This window comes from Cynara cardunculus (genome assembly GCF_001531365.2).
Source record: "Cynara cardunculus var. scolymus isolate 2C chromosome LG 17, CcrdV1, whole genome shotgun sequence".
Lineage (NCBI taxonomy): Eukaryota > Viridiplantae > Streptophyta > Magnoliopsida > Asterales > Asteraceae > Cynara > Cynara cardunculus.
This window is the reverse complement of record NC_037544.1, coordinates 37,077,196-37,093,468: the sequence shown is the minus strand read 5'-3', so window position 1 is coordinate 37,093,468 and position 16,273 is coordinate 37,077,196. Positions and strand designations below refer to the sequence as shown.

The 16,273-nt window shown below is 33.2% G+C and overlaps 2 protein-coding genes across 7 annotated transcripts; both read left to right on the top strand.

Moving 5' to 3' along the window:
* Positions 1-313: 313 nt before the first annotated feature.
* LOC112500045 (rho GTPase-activating protein gacZ-like) lies at positions 314-5,602 on the top strand. The gene is made up of 7 exons (XM_025103304.1): positions 314-482; positions 597-729; positions 1,844-1,947; positions 2,175-2,346; positions 2,444-2,584; positions 2,705-2,903; positions 3,306-5,602. Exons 1-7 carry the CDS (start codon positions 451-453, stop codon positions 5,309-5,311), a joined length of 2,787 nt encoding a protein of 928 aa, XP_024959072.1. The 5' UTR covers positions 314-450; the 3' UTR covers positions 5,312-5,602.
* Positions 5,603-7,738: 2,136 nt separating this feature from the next.
* Positions 7,739-12,020, top strand: LOC112499816 (F-box/LRR-repeat protein At4g29420). 6 transcript variants are annotated; one of them, XM_025103094.1, is made up of 4 exons: positions 7,739-8,207; positions 10,518-11,254; positions 11,326-11,503; positions 11,839-12,020. In XM_025103094.1, the coding sequence occupies exons 1-3, from the start codon at positions 7,739-7,741 to the stop codon at positions 11,464-11,466; spliced, it is 1,347 nt and encodes a 448-aa protein (XP_024958862.1). In that variant the 3' UTR covers positions 11,467-11,503; positions 11,839-12,020. The 6 variants fall into 6 exon arrangements, 4 of the variants coding, with proteins under 4 accessions (XP_024958862.1, XP_024958861.1, XP_024958860.1 ...); XM_025103093.1 differs by having other exon boundaries at positions 11,326-11,505; positions 11,842-12,020; XR_003067310.1 differs by having other exon boundaries at positions 10,518-11,503.
* Positions 12,021-16,273: the final 4,253 nt, after the last annotated feature.

Below are 16,273 nucleotides of genomic sequence, written 5' to 3'. Positions count from 1 at the left end.
TCACATAAAGCCATATTATAACATCTACTGAGATAAAAAATAAAATGAAATATTAAAATCATGATGTATCTCGCTGCATTGCGCGAGTACCTTTCTAGTTTTTTATAAATATATTTGATTTAATTATTAAAATATATCCCATAAGTTTTTTATTTATTGATTTTTTTTAATACAGTTTCCAGAAGTCCACCACCAATTACCAAACGCGTCGTCGGCCCTCAGGATTGAGGTTTAATAGTTTGACTTTTTTTTCTTTGTCAAAACACCAATTTCAATCTTCAATTCCATATTTATGATTCTTTTCTTCAATTGATTCTACATTCATCATACGTTTTCGATTTCGTTACGACTTGCGTAAATAAAACCCTAATTTTGTTGACTATACTTGTACATCATCAATCCAACAGTGAATTCCACAAAGAATTAGCGACAAGATTTTCAATTTTTACAATGCTTAACAAGAGATTCAAGATCGCTAAATGGTAAGATCATAGTTAGTTTATGAAAATTTCTCTGTGTTTCTAGTTATGGGTGTGGATGTTGACTTTGATTTGATTGTTTTTTTGATTGATTGATTGATTGATTGATTGATGCAGCAAGACGTCGTTGAAACTAGCGACGTCTCGGATTAAGTTAATGAAGAATAAGAAGGGAATACAGATTAATCAAATGAAGAAGGAGCTAGCTCAACTGTTGGAGTCAGGACAAGATCGGACTGCCAGAATTCGAGTACGAATTTTGATTTATCTGACTTGCAATTTATATTTTGATTTGCTAGATAAATGGGGATCTGTGCATTCAAAATTACTGTTTTTGATGATGCGTAGGATCTTATACTTGTAGAAACTAGAATCTTAATCATGTGGTTGCTGGTGGAGAATTTTCAAAATTTAGTTGCATCTTCTTTTGTAAGTTGTACCTATTTCAATTGGATCAGATCATGGATGTAGTTTGTTGTAATCCACAAGCTACCGTATGCGATATCAGCAGCACAGTTTATAAACTGTGGGTTTGAGTTGAAACTTTTTACATCTTTACTCATAGTTGAGGAGATTGTGGTGAAGGATAGGAAGTTAGACTGCTTGCAGGGCCATAGTTGGTCTGCTGTTCATCTGCATTAGAGGGGGTCTATGTGATGGTGGTCTGCTCTGCAGTTCTATTTCTGGGACTCTATTGGCATTTGAAAGCTATTGGGACATGAATATTTATAGATCTCAGATTCAAGGTCTACATTGTTTTAAAATTCATAGTTAGAGTATCTCAACTTCAATGATACGATTAAGAAATCCATCGTCATCTATGTGCACAAAAGTGCATAATCTTGATATTTGGCTAGTTCATTACTCTTTAGCCTCACCTCACATAAACACACAAGTGCAAATACACACACACACATTCATTGGTGATATTTACTTCATCATTGAACTAAATATATGCAATTCCGTGTAGAAACTTGCAGAGGTCCACTTGAGATGTGATTGTTGTTGTTGACTGAGGACACAAACTAAGGCGACAAGGGATCCTATCACCCAAGGGCAAGAGTTGATTGTGCAAACAAAATGATGTGCAATATTGTTGCAAATATTGCATTTAAGACACCCATTTACGTAATCTTCACAACAACAAAAAAATCATCTTATGTTTCCCATATCAACTTGGTATTGAACTTGGAAGTAATGACCTTTAAGTTTGTTCTATACAAGTTATCACTTTGCCCACTTATATTATTACTTCTTTCTATGCTCCAAGTTGTCGGATGATATGAATATCTTTTCCATGACCTTGTTTGGTACTATGATGGAGTTTCATTTTCCTTCTTCTTAATTTATTAATATTGCATCAGGTTGAACATGTAATCAGGGAAGAGAAGATGGTGGCGGCATATGATTTGGTTGAGATATATTGTGAACTTATCGTGGCACGCCTGCCTATTATTGAATCACAGAAGTAAGCTAGCTTAACTACTTGCAAATGATGCTATTTTTGCTTCATCAATCTAGTTATATATGTCTTCTCTGATATCCAGCTACACTTTATAAAGAAAAATGCCATCAAATTTCTAGTTTAATAAATCTGGTCAAAACACATATGCATTGATGCTAAGTTTCTTATAAAGTGTAATAATTGCTAGCATGAGTTTGTGTTGAATAAACTTTTGATAAAATTTGTGGTAGGACATGCCCCATTGACCTGAAGGAAGCAATCACAAGCGTAATATTTTCAGCTCCTAGATGTTCAGACATACCGGAGCTTCTAGATGTACGAAAACAATTTACAGCAAAATATGGAAAAGAGTTCGTTTCTGCAGCTATTGAGTTGCGTCCTGATTGTGGTGTAAGCCGCATGGTATGTTATTTGAAAGGTTCTAGCAATACAGCTGAATTTAATTTCCCCATAAAACAACATAATATTCATCGTATTATTGCAACGTTCCTATTTTCAGTTGGTTGAGAAGTTATCTGCAATTGCACCTGACGTGCAGACGAAAATGAAAGTGTTAACTGCTGTAGCAAAAGAACACAATATCAATTGGGATCCAACTTCATTTGAAGAGAAAGAATCGAAGCCTCCCGATGACTTGTTGGTGAGATAAATTTGTTTTCTAATTATCTTTTTTATTTCCAATCTATTGGATTGAAAGTAAGCTTGAGAAACCATAGAAACATGAATCTTTTATCTAGACTGATTATGGTAATTTGAGCAGAATGGACCCGCGAACTTTGAGAAGATAAGCACGATAAATGTCGATCCTCCTAAGATCCAAACTCCAAATGTCCAAAATGTGCCCATCCATGAAGAAAACCCGAATGCACCTTTTAACTTCTCTGAGCAGAATAGAAGATACACGCTAGATACTCAGAAGTCATCTGCTTCTACTACTCGTGAGGATATGAGATCTTCAGGTATAGCAATTCATCGTAAAGTAAATATCTATCAACTAAATTCTTTTTATGGTCATAATGTTATTGTGCATATTTTCTTGTACTTGCTTCTGTTTGTATATTTTCTTTGCTTGTGTGTTAAATATTTTTGGTTGCTTACCTCTAACTTGTATTAAAATTCACACCGCTTTTCTTGTTTTCAAGTTCTTTTTCGATTGTTCCTTTTCTCCACACTATGCACAAGTCAGGGGCCTTCACAGAAGCAATCGCTCTACTCTTCGGGGTGGAGGTCAAGTCTGCATGCATCTCACCCCCTCCCTGGACCCCACCTTCAGGTGGGATATACCGGGCTTCTTTTGTTTGGTTTGATTTCTAATGTTATTGTTCATAGGATTAACTGCTGTTATTTCATTTTCTGATCAGGAATGACATCTGAGACGATGAACATGAGGCAATCGTTCAATAGGAATCACTATGATTCTTCATCCGGTAGGGAGAATTGGAATATGGAATTTAAAGATGCTACTTCTGCAGCACAGGCAGCAGCCGAGTCTGCAGAACGTGCTAGTATGGCTGCTAGAGCCGCTGCACACCTCTCAAGCCAGGGGAAGATTACTCGACAGTATTCAACTGAATCATACGACTCACATATTAGACACGAAAGGACTCAAGTTTCTTCTACTTCAGAATTTCCCGATCAACATCACTTCAAAGACTCATATAATCGCTCTTTCAACGATAGAAACCCCAAGTTACAAACTCAAGAGATGAGCCCAAAAGCTACCGAAAGATTCAGCAGACCCACATCATTAAGATCGAGAAATGATTCAGTTAAGGGTAGTTTGGTAAATAACTTCCACCAGCCAGATGGGTACTTTGAAAATTCCTTAAATGAAGACCAGGGTCCTTCCTCTCCCGAAATGAGTAGAAAGAAAGAATCTAAAGCTGGGTTTATGAGTGGTGACAATGGAGGTTTCAAATCTGCAAATGTTGATCATTTCACAGAAAAAGTTATCAGAAAGCAACCGAGTATTACTTCATCTCGTTCTCATTCTAGCGCCGTCAGTGACGATCTTGACGTGTTGACTTCTGACCAGAAAAGAGTTGGCAAAAAAACCGTTGTTGACCAAGGAAACCTTTTTAGAGAAAGTAAAAAGACAAGCTCGTATGGTGATGGTCGTAAAGATGATGAAACCTACTCTGATGATGATGATGATGATGATGATGGTGGCCCTAGATTCGATACAGGATTTGAGTACAACGTAGGGGAGGTGAAGTCAAAGTTCTCATCATCGGAAAATACCCACTTTTGGAACCCGAGAAGGAACACAACCGACGTAATGGATTCAGCGAAATCCGTGGATCCTTCAGTGAATTTTGATCTTTCAGATGGTCCAGATTCTGAAAGTGAAATGGCAAAGAAGTTCACTTCTCCTCCTAAACAAGGTCATAAGAAACCTCCAATTGAGCTGTATGATTTGATCGAAAGTGGTTCATCCGTTTCTAAAGCTGAGGATGACGATAAAAGCCTGCAGTCTCGACATTCTTCAAGAATTTCCCGCAGACAAGACTCGAAGAAGAAGAATCAAGAATCACAATTGGTGGAAGATAACAGCTTTCTAAACCAATCTGATGATTTAGATACCGGAAACGGGTTAAAGTTTGGAACTTTAACAGGTGGCCTTCGAAACAAAGGCGGTCTTAAGTTACCACCCTACACGAAAACCGCAACCACTCCATCATCACCTTCATCCAACAAGTTGGTCAAAGAAATCCCGATGAAAACGGACCAGAATTCTTTCAATTCAAGAACAAGCAGATCAGAAAACAAAAAACCGAAGGTTTACATCTCAAGTTATGAATCGGATTCAGATGATTACAGTGACAAATTCCCAGTTCAATCTTCTAAAACCCGATCACAATTCACACCCCCTGATGCATTCTTCAATGATGATTCCGAAGAAGCTGCTCCACCAGTTCCAAAACTGACATCCAGCAGTAAAATTCATTTGGGTTCGGCCCTATCTCGGAGGACAAAGGGCTACGTTGAGCCTGTGGCCAGAACAGTAATTTCCAGCTCCACTGAATCTTACGCTGAGAACTCAAAGAAAGATCCTGATCGAACTCCAAAATTATCAGAAAAAAGTAGCAATGAATCAGAACGAAAATCCAGCAGGCTTTCTTACAGAAACAAACAAGAAACTTTCAAAAAGATTCCAGAGCCGAAGATTTCTGAACCACCACCGAATCCTCCCAGAAAGATCGCGGAATCGGGTAAAACCGAAGCGTCCAAATCATCGAATCCAGGTTGTGAAACTTCAGTCGAGGCCACCAATAATGTTAAGAAACCAAGCCATGTTCATCCGAAGCTTCCTGAATACGACTCTCTAGCGGCTCGTATCCAGGCTCTGCGAATGGATCATCAATGAATAAGTAAGTATCTACAGTTTCATTCATATATGCACATAATTGGATAAATTTTATTCACATATGAATGAACCCCTTGTTGGTACAAGTATTCTATGATATATAGATACAGTCTCTCATTACATATTTGATTAGTTTGTTTATTTTTGGAATAGGAGATGAGCATTTTTGCATATACAACTTCATTAAGAAAGATTGTGGTAAACTTCATTTGATGTCCATAGTTTGATCATGTGAACGGAAACAGTCTTTCTATCCCTTGGAACAGAAGAAAAGTTTGTGTACATCTTTTCCTCTCTAAACTCTACACATCTTTTGTTTTGGTAACTGCGGGTATCCGAGTCAGCTTACTTGCATCGACCACGGATGACCTGGAGTCACATGAGCCTCCATGGCGCATAAGGGCTTTAGCAGTGTCTGGATTCGGACCCACGTGGTTCTCTATACCCTATGTGGGATTTACTAAGTTTGTTATGTTTCGTTTAGTTTATGCTCATGAAATGAAATGGTCTCTCATTGGAACAGATGAAAGATCTATGTACATCTTATTGTGGTATATACTGGGTTTGTTTGGTTTGGTTTAGTTTAAACAGATGAAGTTAAAAAGACGTGGATCCTGATATTTATTCGTTTCATTGAGGTTTTTTTTGTTGTTTGTTTATAATCCTGAGCTGAGGACCTAAACCAAACATTTTTGCATACCAAAAGGATTTTTTTTGCAATAAAATTTTTGTAGGGACCTAATCGAAGAAAAGCAACAAACTGTAGGGACCAAAATTGCAATTTACTCTTTTAATTTTAAGAACCGATGTATTATGTGTTATTTTACATGTTCTTTTTCCATTTACGACTTGGATTTAGTGTGATGATTAATACATGTTTATTCTATAAAGTGAATGTTTTTGTAGGTGTTGAGACAAAAATACAACTTTTAGTTTCACATTATAAACTGAATACATATCAAATAAATATATTTTAATCAATTTATAAAATTCTAGTTTTGGATGGAAAAAATTCGTGTAAAAATACCTTAAGATAGTTTATACTATTATTACAATACTAGAATGGTGATCACATAATATAACGAAATCCATCTCAATTTTAATGTTTCGTGTTATTTTATTTATCTCTGTCGATATAATACAGTTTTTAGTGGTTTTGAGAAAACGATAATGTTTTTGTTTTTAAGGAAAATATAAATTTAAAAATATCATAAAAATTTGAAAAAAATATATATTGATATTAGTATCAAATTTACTATTTTAAGTTTTTGTTTTTTTTTTGTGTGTAAATTCTTTAATTCAGTATTTTATTTATACCTTAATTTAGATTTAATAACAAATTTATCATTTAATAATATAATTTTTATATAGATAATAATTAAGTATTTTGTTATAACTAATGATTATCTTAATTATATTTTGGATGTTTTATATTCAAAATGAGATATCTATCTCGTATTTGATTATGTTTATATATAATTAGTTATACAGATTCAAAAAGAAGTTTTAATGAGTTGTATTTACGCACAATTTACTTGTGATCTTGAATTTTAAGTAATATGCATCAATAAATAGTACTTTATATACTTGTGATCTTGAATTTTAACTTAATATCCAAACGTCTAAACGAATCAGACTTCAGAGGTATTATGAGATAATTTTAAAAAAACAAATAGAACCTTAATAATTCTGGACATTTTTATAGATTATTAATTCAGTTTAGTTTCATCTATAATACATACTAAAAAGCATTATTTTAATGTTTATAAAAATCATATGAAAAACTAAAATTAATTTTTTTTTCCTAAAAAGATTTTTTTTTTCATTTACAAAGTTATAATGCGAAGTAGGAGTTGTTTCCTTCATTTATCGGGTAAGACTTCCGGTCATTATTATGTCTTTTATTAGGTAAAATTCATGATCTTTGTCATGCTCAATCAATAAGATATGTAATATCAGTAAGCGTTTAGTAAACAACTGCTACGTATATTTTATTTTGATACAATTTGTTTTTAAAATAAACAAAAAGAATAACCACCATACAAAAATGTCTAAAATGTTTAAGAGTTTTTAACTGATTTTTACATACTTACAGATAAAAATGATTATAACTTTTTGTTCAGTAATTCACTAATTTGTAATAAATATATTTTATAAAAAATGCCAAAAACAATAATGACAACTTGTAGGCAGTTTATTTTCAACATATACTTGTAAAATCTCAAATTTCAGCACCTCTTAAAAATAAACAAGATATTAGTCGAAAAATATATAACAAATTATGAATTTTAAGTGATAGTGTACAAATATTTAAATTTAAGGGGATAATAGTTAAAGTTAGTTAAAGATGAGGGGGTGTAAAAGTAAAATTATTCAGTATAAATATTTCCATCCATTCATTTTCCGGCACACGTATCTCGTGGCTCCATGGACAAGCTTCCTCAAGCTTTAATACTCGAAATCCTGAGTCGACTCAATGACTCGGCCGACGTAGCTCGCTGCCGACTCGCTTGGAAAACTTTCGATGCTCTTTCTTCAGACCTTCGATCAATCAATCTTCAATGCTCACTGGAAAGGTACATCAGATCAAGGTCTAGGGCTTCGGATTCTTCAAGTTCTGCCCAAATTACAATTCCTTTCAAGAGAATTTTCCTTAATCTTGTATCGAATCTGAGAGTTGTTGATTCGGTGCGAATCGGCACCGAGAAGCCGCTGCGAGATGTCTCGTACGACGACGTTGAGGATGAGGCTGATGATCTGTACCTCACTGATGGGAATTTTGTTAAGGAGTGGCTGCCTAGGGTTTCTGGAGAATTGAAATCGCTTTCGGTATCTGATTTTTGGGTTCAGTCTTGCTGGCGTCGATCGAATCTTTTGCCGCTGGTTTCTGCGTATTGTAAGTTCGTTATATATTTGGGAATTATGCAAGTTTATATTCTCCAGCGATACTCTTAGTGATATGAACTGATAAAATCCCTGTCAACGATTTAATGTTAATTATGTAGATCATGTAGCTTTCCAGGTTCTAAATATCATCTGGTGGTACTTAATCAAGCATATATGATTACTAGTTAATTGTGAATTTTTGGTCTATCTACGTATAATACTGGATTTGGGGATGGTCTGCTACTCATGGGATTAATCAGCATTAATTTTGAAACATTTGATAAAATGGAAGTTAAATGACACTAATTTATCTATTCTAAGCATTTGAGCTTGCACCAAATATTAGATATACACAGAGTAGTATATATACACAGAAAGCATGAAATTTCACTCCTTAATCTCTGTCTATGGGGTGTGTTTGGTATGAAGATTAGGTGGGACGGGACGGGACAAAAATAAATAGTCCCATATTTGGTGTGCCCGGGACAAAAATGAGATGAGACAACATGAGACAAAAGTAAGATTGAGTGAGACTATTCTTGAGTTTTTTTGTTCAATCAAAACAGGTAGAACAACATGGGACTAAATTTGAGATTACAATATTGCCTTTATTATTTGATATCAAAATAAAGACCTAATTTAATTGCATCCTCCTTCTTCTCTTCCACAGCCTCCATTCTCGATTCCAGCCTCCATTCTTGAAATGTTGAACTTTTGATGATAGCGTGACAAATGTTATTTACAATTGTAATGTTTAAACTTTTTAAATTATGTGCATATTTAAAATTTATGGTATGACAAATGTTATTTACATATGGTCTTGAAATGTTAAAAAAAAGTATTGATATCATAGATTAAATAATTTAAATATATTTTTGGTTGATTTGTTGTCATTTACAATCATTATATGATATAAAATAACATTGAACAACATTTAGGGGTAATATGGTCATTTTAAAAGTCTTGTCCTGTCCTAGTCATACCAAATATAGGACAGACAATTAGTCTTATCTTGTCCCATCCTGTTCTATCACATCCAGTCTGCGTACCAAACACTACCTATATACACACTAGCTGTAGCTTGTGCTGTTACAGCGGTCAAAGTACCGCTGTCAAAATACCAAATTTATCGTGGTGGTAACGGTGGTATGGTGGTTCATATAAATATTTAGAATTATAATATATATATATATATATATATATCATAAAATATAAATCACTTAGCATATTATGTGTTATCAATATAATGATGGTGGAAGGATTTAGGAAAGGTGGTTGAATGCTCGTTGATGTTGCAAACCTAAATCTTATAATGGTTGACGGGTAAAGATAAATAGATGGATTAAATGATTTAGATCATTAAAAAAACAAGTCCAAAGTCCAAAATAAAAGCCCAAATCATTTAAATAGGTCTAATATAAGTTGGTTAGAGTTGGACAAAAAAAGAGAGCCCAACCACATATTGCGGTTATGCGGACCATTATTTTGTGTAAGAAGCGGCCATTTAGCAGTAAATTGCACCCCAGGTTCTCGGCACCGCTATTTAGGACCGCTATTTAACCACACAATCTTCTTCCAGGACCGCGGACTGCTATTGCACCGCTATTAACAACATAGCCTGCAGCTCATATGAGTATTCTAGCTTGTAACGCTGCGGCTATAAACATGCATCTGAAAAGCTTAGCCAAAAGGATACGCTTCTAGGACTTTTATTGCCTAAGCGCTTACCGACAAAACTCACCGCCCTCATGTACCTTATTGGATAATATTCTTGGCCATCGAAATGGATTGTTGGTAGAAGTCTTTTACTCTGTTACCGCTTACCCGGTAAGAGTCTTTTCCCTCACTTACCGGGAAAGATTTATTTGTCCTTGCTATGCCTGAAACTGGGTAAGATTATCGGTTCTTGCCATGCTCACCTGGTAAGCGTTTGGCAAATGGCCCCTTAGTTTCTTCTCTCTCTCTCTCTCTATTCCCATGTCGTTCCCTGTGTCGCTCATACACCGATTCTTTACAACTCATTCTTTTATCTTCTTCCGTATTCTTCTAGTAACGTTATCAGTTCATAACGAGAAACAATATAATTGTGATACGGATTAATGATAAGGGCTTATTAGTGATGACGATTCATTGATTTATGCTATAAATAATAAGATAAGAAAAATGCATGATGCACGCTAGGACCAGACATGAAAACGATGCAATTTATGCTGTAAATGAGAACATACCGTGCGAAACACTTGCTAATTTTAGATTTCAAGTTTTGCTTTAACTTGGTTGTCTTAGTTGGGCTAACAGCATTTTGTTGTCATCAATGCAGGCCATAATCTTCTTAAATTAGAGGTGAAGAATGCATGGCTTTCAGTAGATAATTTGAATCCAATGCCAAACCTAACAAGTTTGACACTTGAATTTATACGATTAGACGATGATAACCTAAACGAGTTGAATAGGTGCTTTCCGTCTCTTCAAGTTCTTAACTTGATCGGTGTTGGAGGACTGAAACTACCTACCATCCACCTTCCGAACCTCAAAACCTGTCACTGGGCTGTATCTAATGCCCCATCGTCGTTATCTCTAATTGCCCCCAACCTCATTACCCTAAGACTCGAATGCGTAAGACCCACCGCACTTTATGTCGAAGCTCCGATGTTGGCTCACTTCCATCTCGCCCTTGATCATGCCGACACATTCGTGGTTAGAAGGTTCGAGAATCTGAAAACCCTTTGGCTCGAGTGTTTATATATCGGGTCTTTATGTTTTAAATTCCCGCTTACAATATCAGTAGAACATCTTACCGTGGACTCGCGTAAGTGGGCAAAAGGAGCCGCTGGATATTCCAATTTTACCCTAGATAAGTTGTTCACGGTTTTCCCAACTGTTAGTTCCCTATGTATCAACCCGAGTGCGTGGTCGGAATTAGAGGCGTGTTACGATCCCGACGGTTGGGAGATTAGGCGCGGGAGGAGGGGATTGAAAACGTTTCGTGCATATTTGTTGCTGGTTGACCCTTTGTTGACTTTCTCATCCGTTGCTTCCGTGGTGAACCAATGCAAGGTCTTGTCGGAGGTCTCGTTGATGATCCACCGTGATGTTGTTGCTAACGTGTCGAAAGGTTTCATTTCTAGGTGCATGAATTGTTGGCCTGGACTCGAGTGGAAATGGGGATTGTGGAAAGAAGGAACGGAAGATTCTTGGATAACCGATCATATATCCGATTCAACGCCACAAATCATGATATGATCCATCGAAGGCGAAAATACTGGTAAATCGAAGATTTCAAATGGGTCGATTACAAGAACACAAGTAAGTTTCTCTCTTATGTTGTTGTGTTTATGTAAATATGATGGTATGTAATTAGATTTTGATCGGGGTCGATAATATTAGTTTTAGTAGAAAATAGTATTAAATCCGTTTTCGTTTTTCGCTTTGTCCGTTATTTCTAAGTAATCGAGATGCATGCAGAAGGAAACAATCGAGTTGTTCGTAAGATGATGACAACAACATTTTACGAGCAACTCGAGTGTTGTGTTTGTTAGTTTTCTCCGATCGTGTTGCGTTCTTTTTATATTTTCATCTTTGTTGTTTAGAATCAACGTTGCTCTTTAACATGTTAAATGTGTGATTTTGAACATTTTCAGGGGGTCCAATTTCACACTGTTTAAGGCATTTTATTAATGAATGTAAAACTATAGCACACTTTGGCGAAAATAATACGTCTCGTTATCATCTCTGTATTTTTGTGTGTATATAAATATATGTATATTTGTTATCTTACTTTGCTGCGTAATCAAAAGCGAGCTTTTGGAACGTCTTGAATAAACAAGATGTCAAGTACAATAGTTGGAAAAATATTACTCCATTTGTGAACGAGGGGTTATTTGTTTACCTTTTAATAGTTCCATTAAGAGGCAACCTTTGAACCTTTACGACGTGAATCTTATTTGGCAAAAAAAGTGTCTCTTAATGGTTCTAAAATGCTCTGAATGATTCTGCATCCTGAGCATCTCTTAACCGTTCAGCGTCCTAATTTCATTGTGAACACTTACCAAACAATTATATTTCGTTGTGCACTATATCATGAGAGTTTCTTAATTATTCTGACCATTTAATCATTCAGCAACTATCAAATAGCCCCTGAATTAAATAAACCTAGTGTCCGATCGGTAGGTTGGGTGAGGATAGCGTGAGATGTATGTAAACCTGATCTTCCCGTTTTAAGCATTCGTATAGTTGTTTTCATTAAAACTGTTAAAATAGACAATATCAGAACAATTGTTTTTGTAAAAACCTCCAACTTATTATTATGTGTTCCAAAAAAATACAAAGAGTCGCTAGTTACCATTATCCTTTTGAGTTGCTTATATGAACTGTTTTTTGGGTGGGATTTTTATTTTAATTTAAATTTAAATTTTCTGTGCATTAGGTTCTTATTAAAACAAATAGTTGAACCTATTTATTACTTATCCCATAGATATTTTGTCAATCTCAAGAGTCAATTTGTTGCTATAATTTTATTTATTTTCAAACTAAATAAATAAAATTATATATTAAATTTAATATATAAATGAATGAAGGAGACTCTTGTTCATGTTCATTCGTTTAATTAAACAAACAAAAAAATTTGTTCATGTTCGTTCATTTATTAAATAAACGAACTTCCCACGAATGGTTCATGAATGATTTGCTGAACGTTCGGTTAGTTTACAACCCTAGTTTAATAACTTATAATGAAAAAATTGACCAAAATTATTAATCTCTGCAATAAATTTTCCTTTTCAGTCACTTTTTTAATCGAATTCACGTTTTAACCACAATTTTGGCATATGTTTTACGTATTTATGCAAACTCAATTTTTAGATTAAAGAAAGAAAAAAAAAATTATTTACTCAAGTTTGCATAAAGAATTTGAGTGCGAATCTCCATCTGTATAAAAAATTAATCTGAAAATAAGCTTTATGTAAATGTATAAGATGTTTATGCAAACTTTGACTAAAAAAGAAATTTGGTTCTGACTACAAGGGTGGTGTCTGATTGGTTTGAACTTGATTCTAAAGATCAAACGTACCTGAAGGTCCCAGGTTCAAATCCAAGGAGGAACAAGAATTCCCTTGTGGCCACGGAGGTTCAAATGCGGTGACTCCGGGCTATCTGCAAAGCAGGTGGTTGCCTTGGGATTAATCGACTCGTATAGTGAGTTGAATTTCCAGGTTAATAAAAAAAAAAAAAAATTTGGTTCCAAAAATAGTTTAAAAAGTGAATTTGGTTGTTAGAAATTGTGGATTTCATTTCTATGGTTTTTGAAATAGCAGTTTTCATCCACATGGTTTGCAATTCATTTATATTTTAGTCCCTCATACTTAAAAATAATAGTTAAGCTTAGGGACTATGAGAAATGAATTGTAAACCACAAAAACAAAAATAATAATAAATTATAAAACATGGAAGAAAAATCGTATTCAAAACCACAAGAACGAAAATATCATTTTCAACAAGCCACATGAATGAAAAACGTAATTTACTCTAATTTTTATAATTGTAATAAATATGTGTGTATATTATTTAATTTTTTTAAATTCTATACAATTAAGAAAATTATATTATTGACATAGTGGTAGAGATGGCCAAATGAGCCCGTCTGGAGACCGATTTGGGACCGTCGGTTAAGGGCCGGTTATGGTTTTCATCCAAAAACAAGGCCTGGCCCGTCCCGTGATTGGTCCGATTTTTTTCAAAAAAAATGTACTTTTATATGTATTTTTAACTTTCTTAATGTATTTGATTGAAAATCAAATCACAAATTTAAAATAAAACATATTTGTAACTTATAAGTGTGTTTGATTAAAAACCAATTATAAAACGTAATTTTTAAGTGTATTTGATTAAAAACAATTTTAAAACTACAATAAAACGTATTTTTAAAGTGTATTTGATTGATCCAATTAGATATTTTAAAGTGTATTAATAGCATTAACGTATTTTTAAAATTTTATCAAAAAGAAATTAAAAAAATATATATATATAAAAAGAAAATGTTTTTTTTAACATAGAACCGGTTTGGGTCCATCCCGAAACAAAAACTAGTTATTATAACCGATTACAAATATTCTTAAGGTAGTGTTTGGTACGTAGACTGAACTGGACAGGACAGGACGGGACATGACTAATTGTCTGTCCCATGTTTGGTACGACTAGGACAGGACATGACAAAACTGTTAAAATGACCATATTACCCTTAAAGGAGGGTTAGTAATTAGGTTTTCTATTGGAATCTATTGAAAACAAGGGTAAGATAGTAAATTTGTATTTAGTCCCATGTTGTTCCACCTTTTTTGATGAAACAAAATCATCAAATTTTGTCCCATCAAGATCCTGAATTTTTTTTTTTTTTTTTACCACCGACATATCCACATGTTGGATAAAATGAGAATGGTGAAATCCCCATCACATCTCTATGTTTTAAGTACTATTAAATTAAGAGAAAAAATTTGGACCCGTCTCTACTTTCAAACGAAGACAAATCTTTCCACAAACTCTAAATATTTTAAAATTTTAAATTCAATTTGTATTCGATATTTGTGCAATGCAATGAGATGTATTTTTATTTAATATTTTATTTTATTTTTTTTGTCTCTGTTGATATAACAAGGTTTGTATGATTTTGAAAAAAGATAGTGTTTTTACTTTTAAATAAAAATAAATTTAAAAAATATATCGATATTAATATCAGATTAACTATTTAGAATTTTTTTTTTGGAATAATTTTTTTAATTCAACTTTTTATTGTAATTTAATTTAGGTCTAATAGTGAAGTGATTTATTTTTGGCTTAACAATATAATTTTTATAAAGATAATGATTCCGTTAGAATTCAATGATTATCCTAATTATATTTTAGATTTTTAATATTTAAAATGAGATGTTTATCATATATTTGATTATATTTATCTGTAGTTAGTTATATGAGTTAAACAAGTTGTACTTACGCACAATTTACTTGTAATCTTAAATTTTAAGTAATATGTATAAATAATGGTTTTTAAGAGTTTTTGTCAAATGTTTTATAATACTATAGGGATACTCGCCCAATGTAGCGAGACACATCTCGTTTTCAATGTTTCATTTTATTTTTTTGGTCTCTTTCGATTTTATAATACAAATTTTATGTGGTTTTGAACAAACAATAATGTTTTTCTTAATAAAATATAAATTTGAAAATATCAAAAAAATTAAAAAATTAAAAAATATATAAAAGTTCTCATTTTTTTTTTGTATAATTTCTTTAATTCATTTTTTTTATAATATAATTTATGTATGATGACGAAGTAATTTTTGGTTTAATAATATAATATTTATGAAGATAATAACTAAGTATTCTGTTAAAACTCAATAATTATCCTAATTAAAATTTTAGATTTTATATTTAAAAGAATAATTTTATCCTATATTTGATTAGATTTATCTGCAGTTAGTTATACAAATCCAAACATAAAGCTTAATAAGTTGTATTTATGCACAATTTACTTGTAATCTTGAATTTTAAGTAATATGCATTAATAAGCAGTACTGCTTAATATATAGAAGATGGTTTTTAAGAGTTTTTGTCAAATATTTTATAATAATTAATATAAATATGGTAAAAAGTAAATTGATTGAAATGAAAAAAAACATAATTTACCTTATTAGGGAAGTGTAAGTTTGAAGGAGTAAAATTGGTCCCCAAATGACAAATGTGAGGTAGTGTCCCTTTTGACCATTCCAATACGTTTGACCATTTCATATGACACATTAATATCATTATTATACATATTATTTTATAGACTAATTAAATTAAGGATTTCAGATATCATAATTATCTAAAAAGACAGGTTGATGTTTATTTTATTAGATAGACGGACTGAATCAAGATTGATTGATTAAGCTGCGTGTGTCGGGATATGTAAGAGAATCAGTATTTTTAGATAGAGTTTGATAATTAAAAAGATTACTCGGTTTGATTATTAATAAGAGGTTGTTTGGCAATTGCTCAATGGTTTGATGCATAATGATTAAGTGGTCAGAATGATTAAGAGGCTCT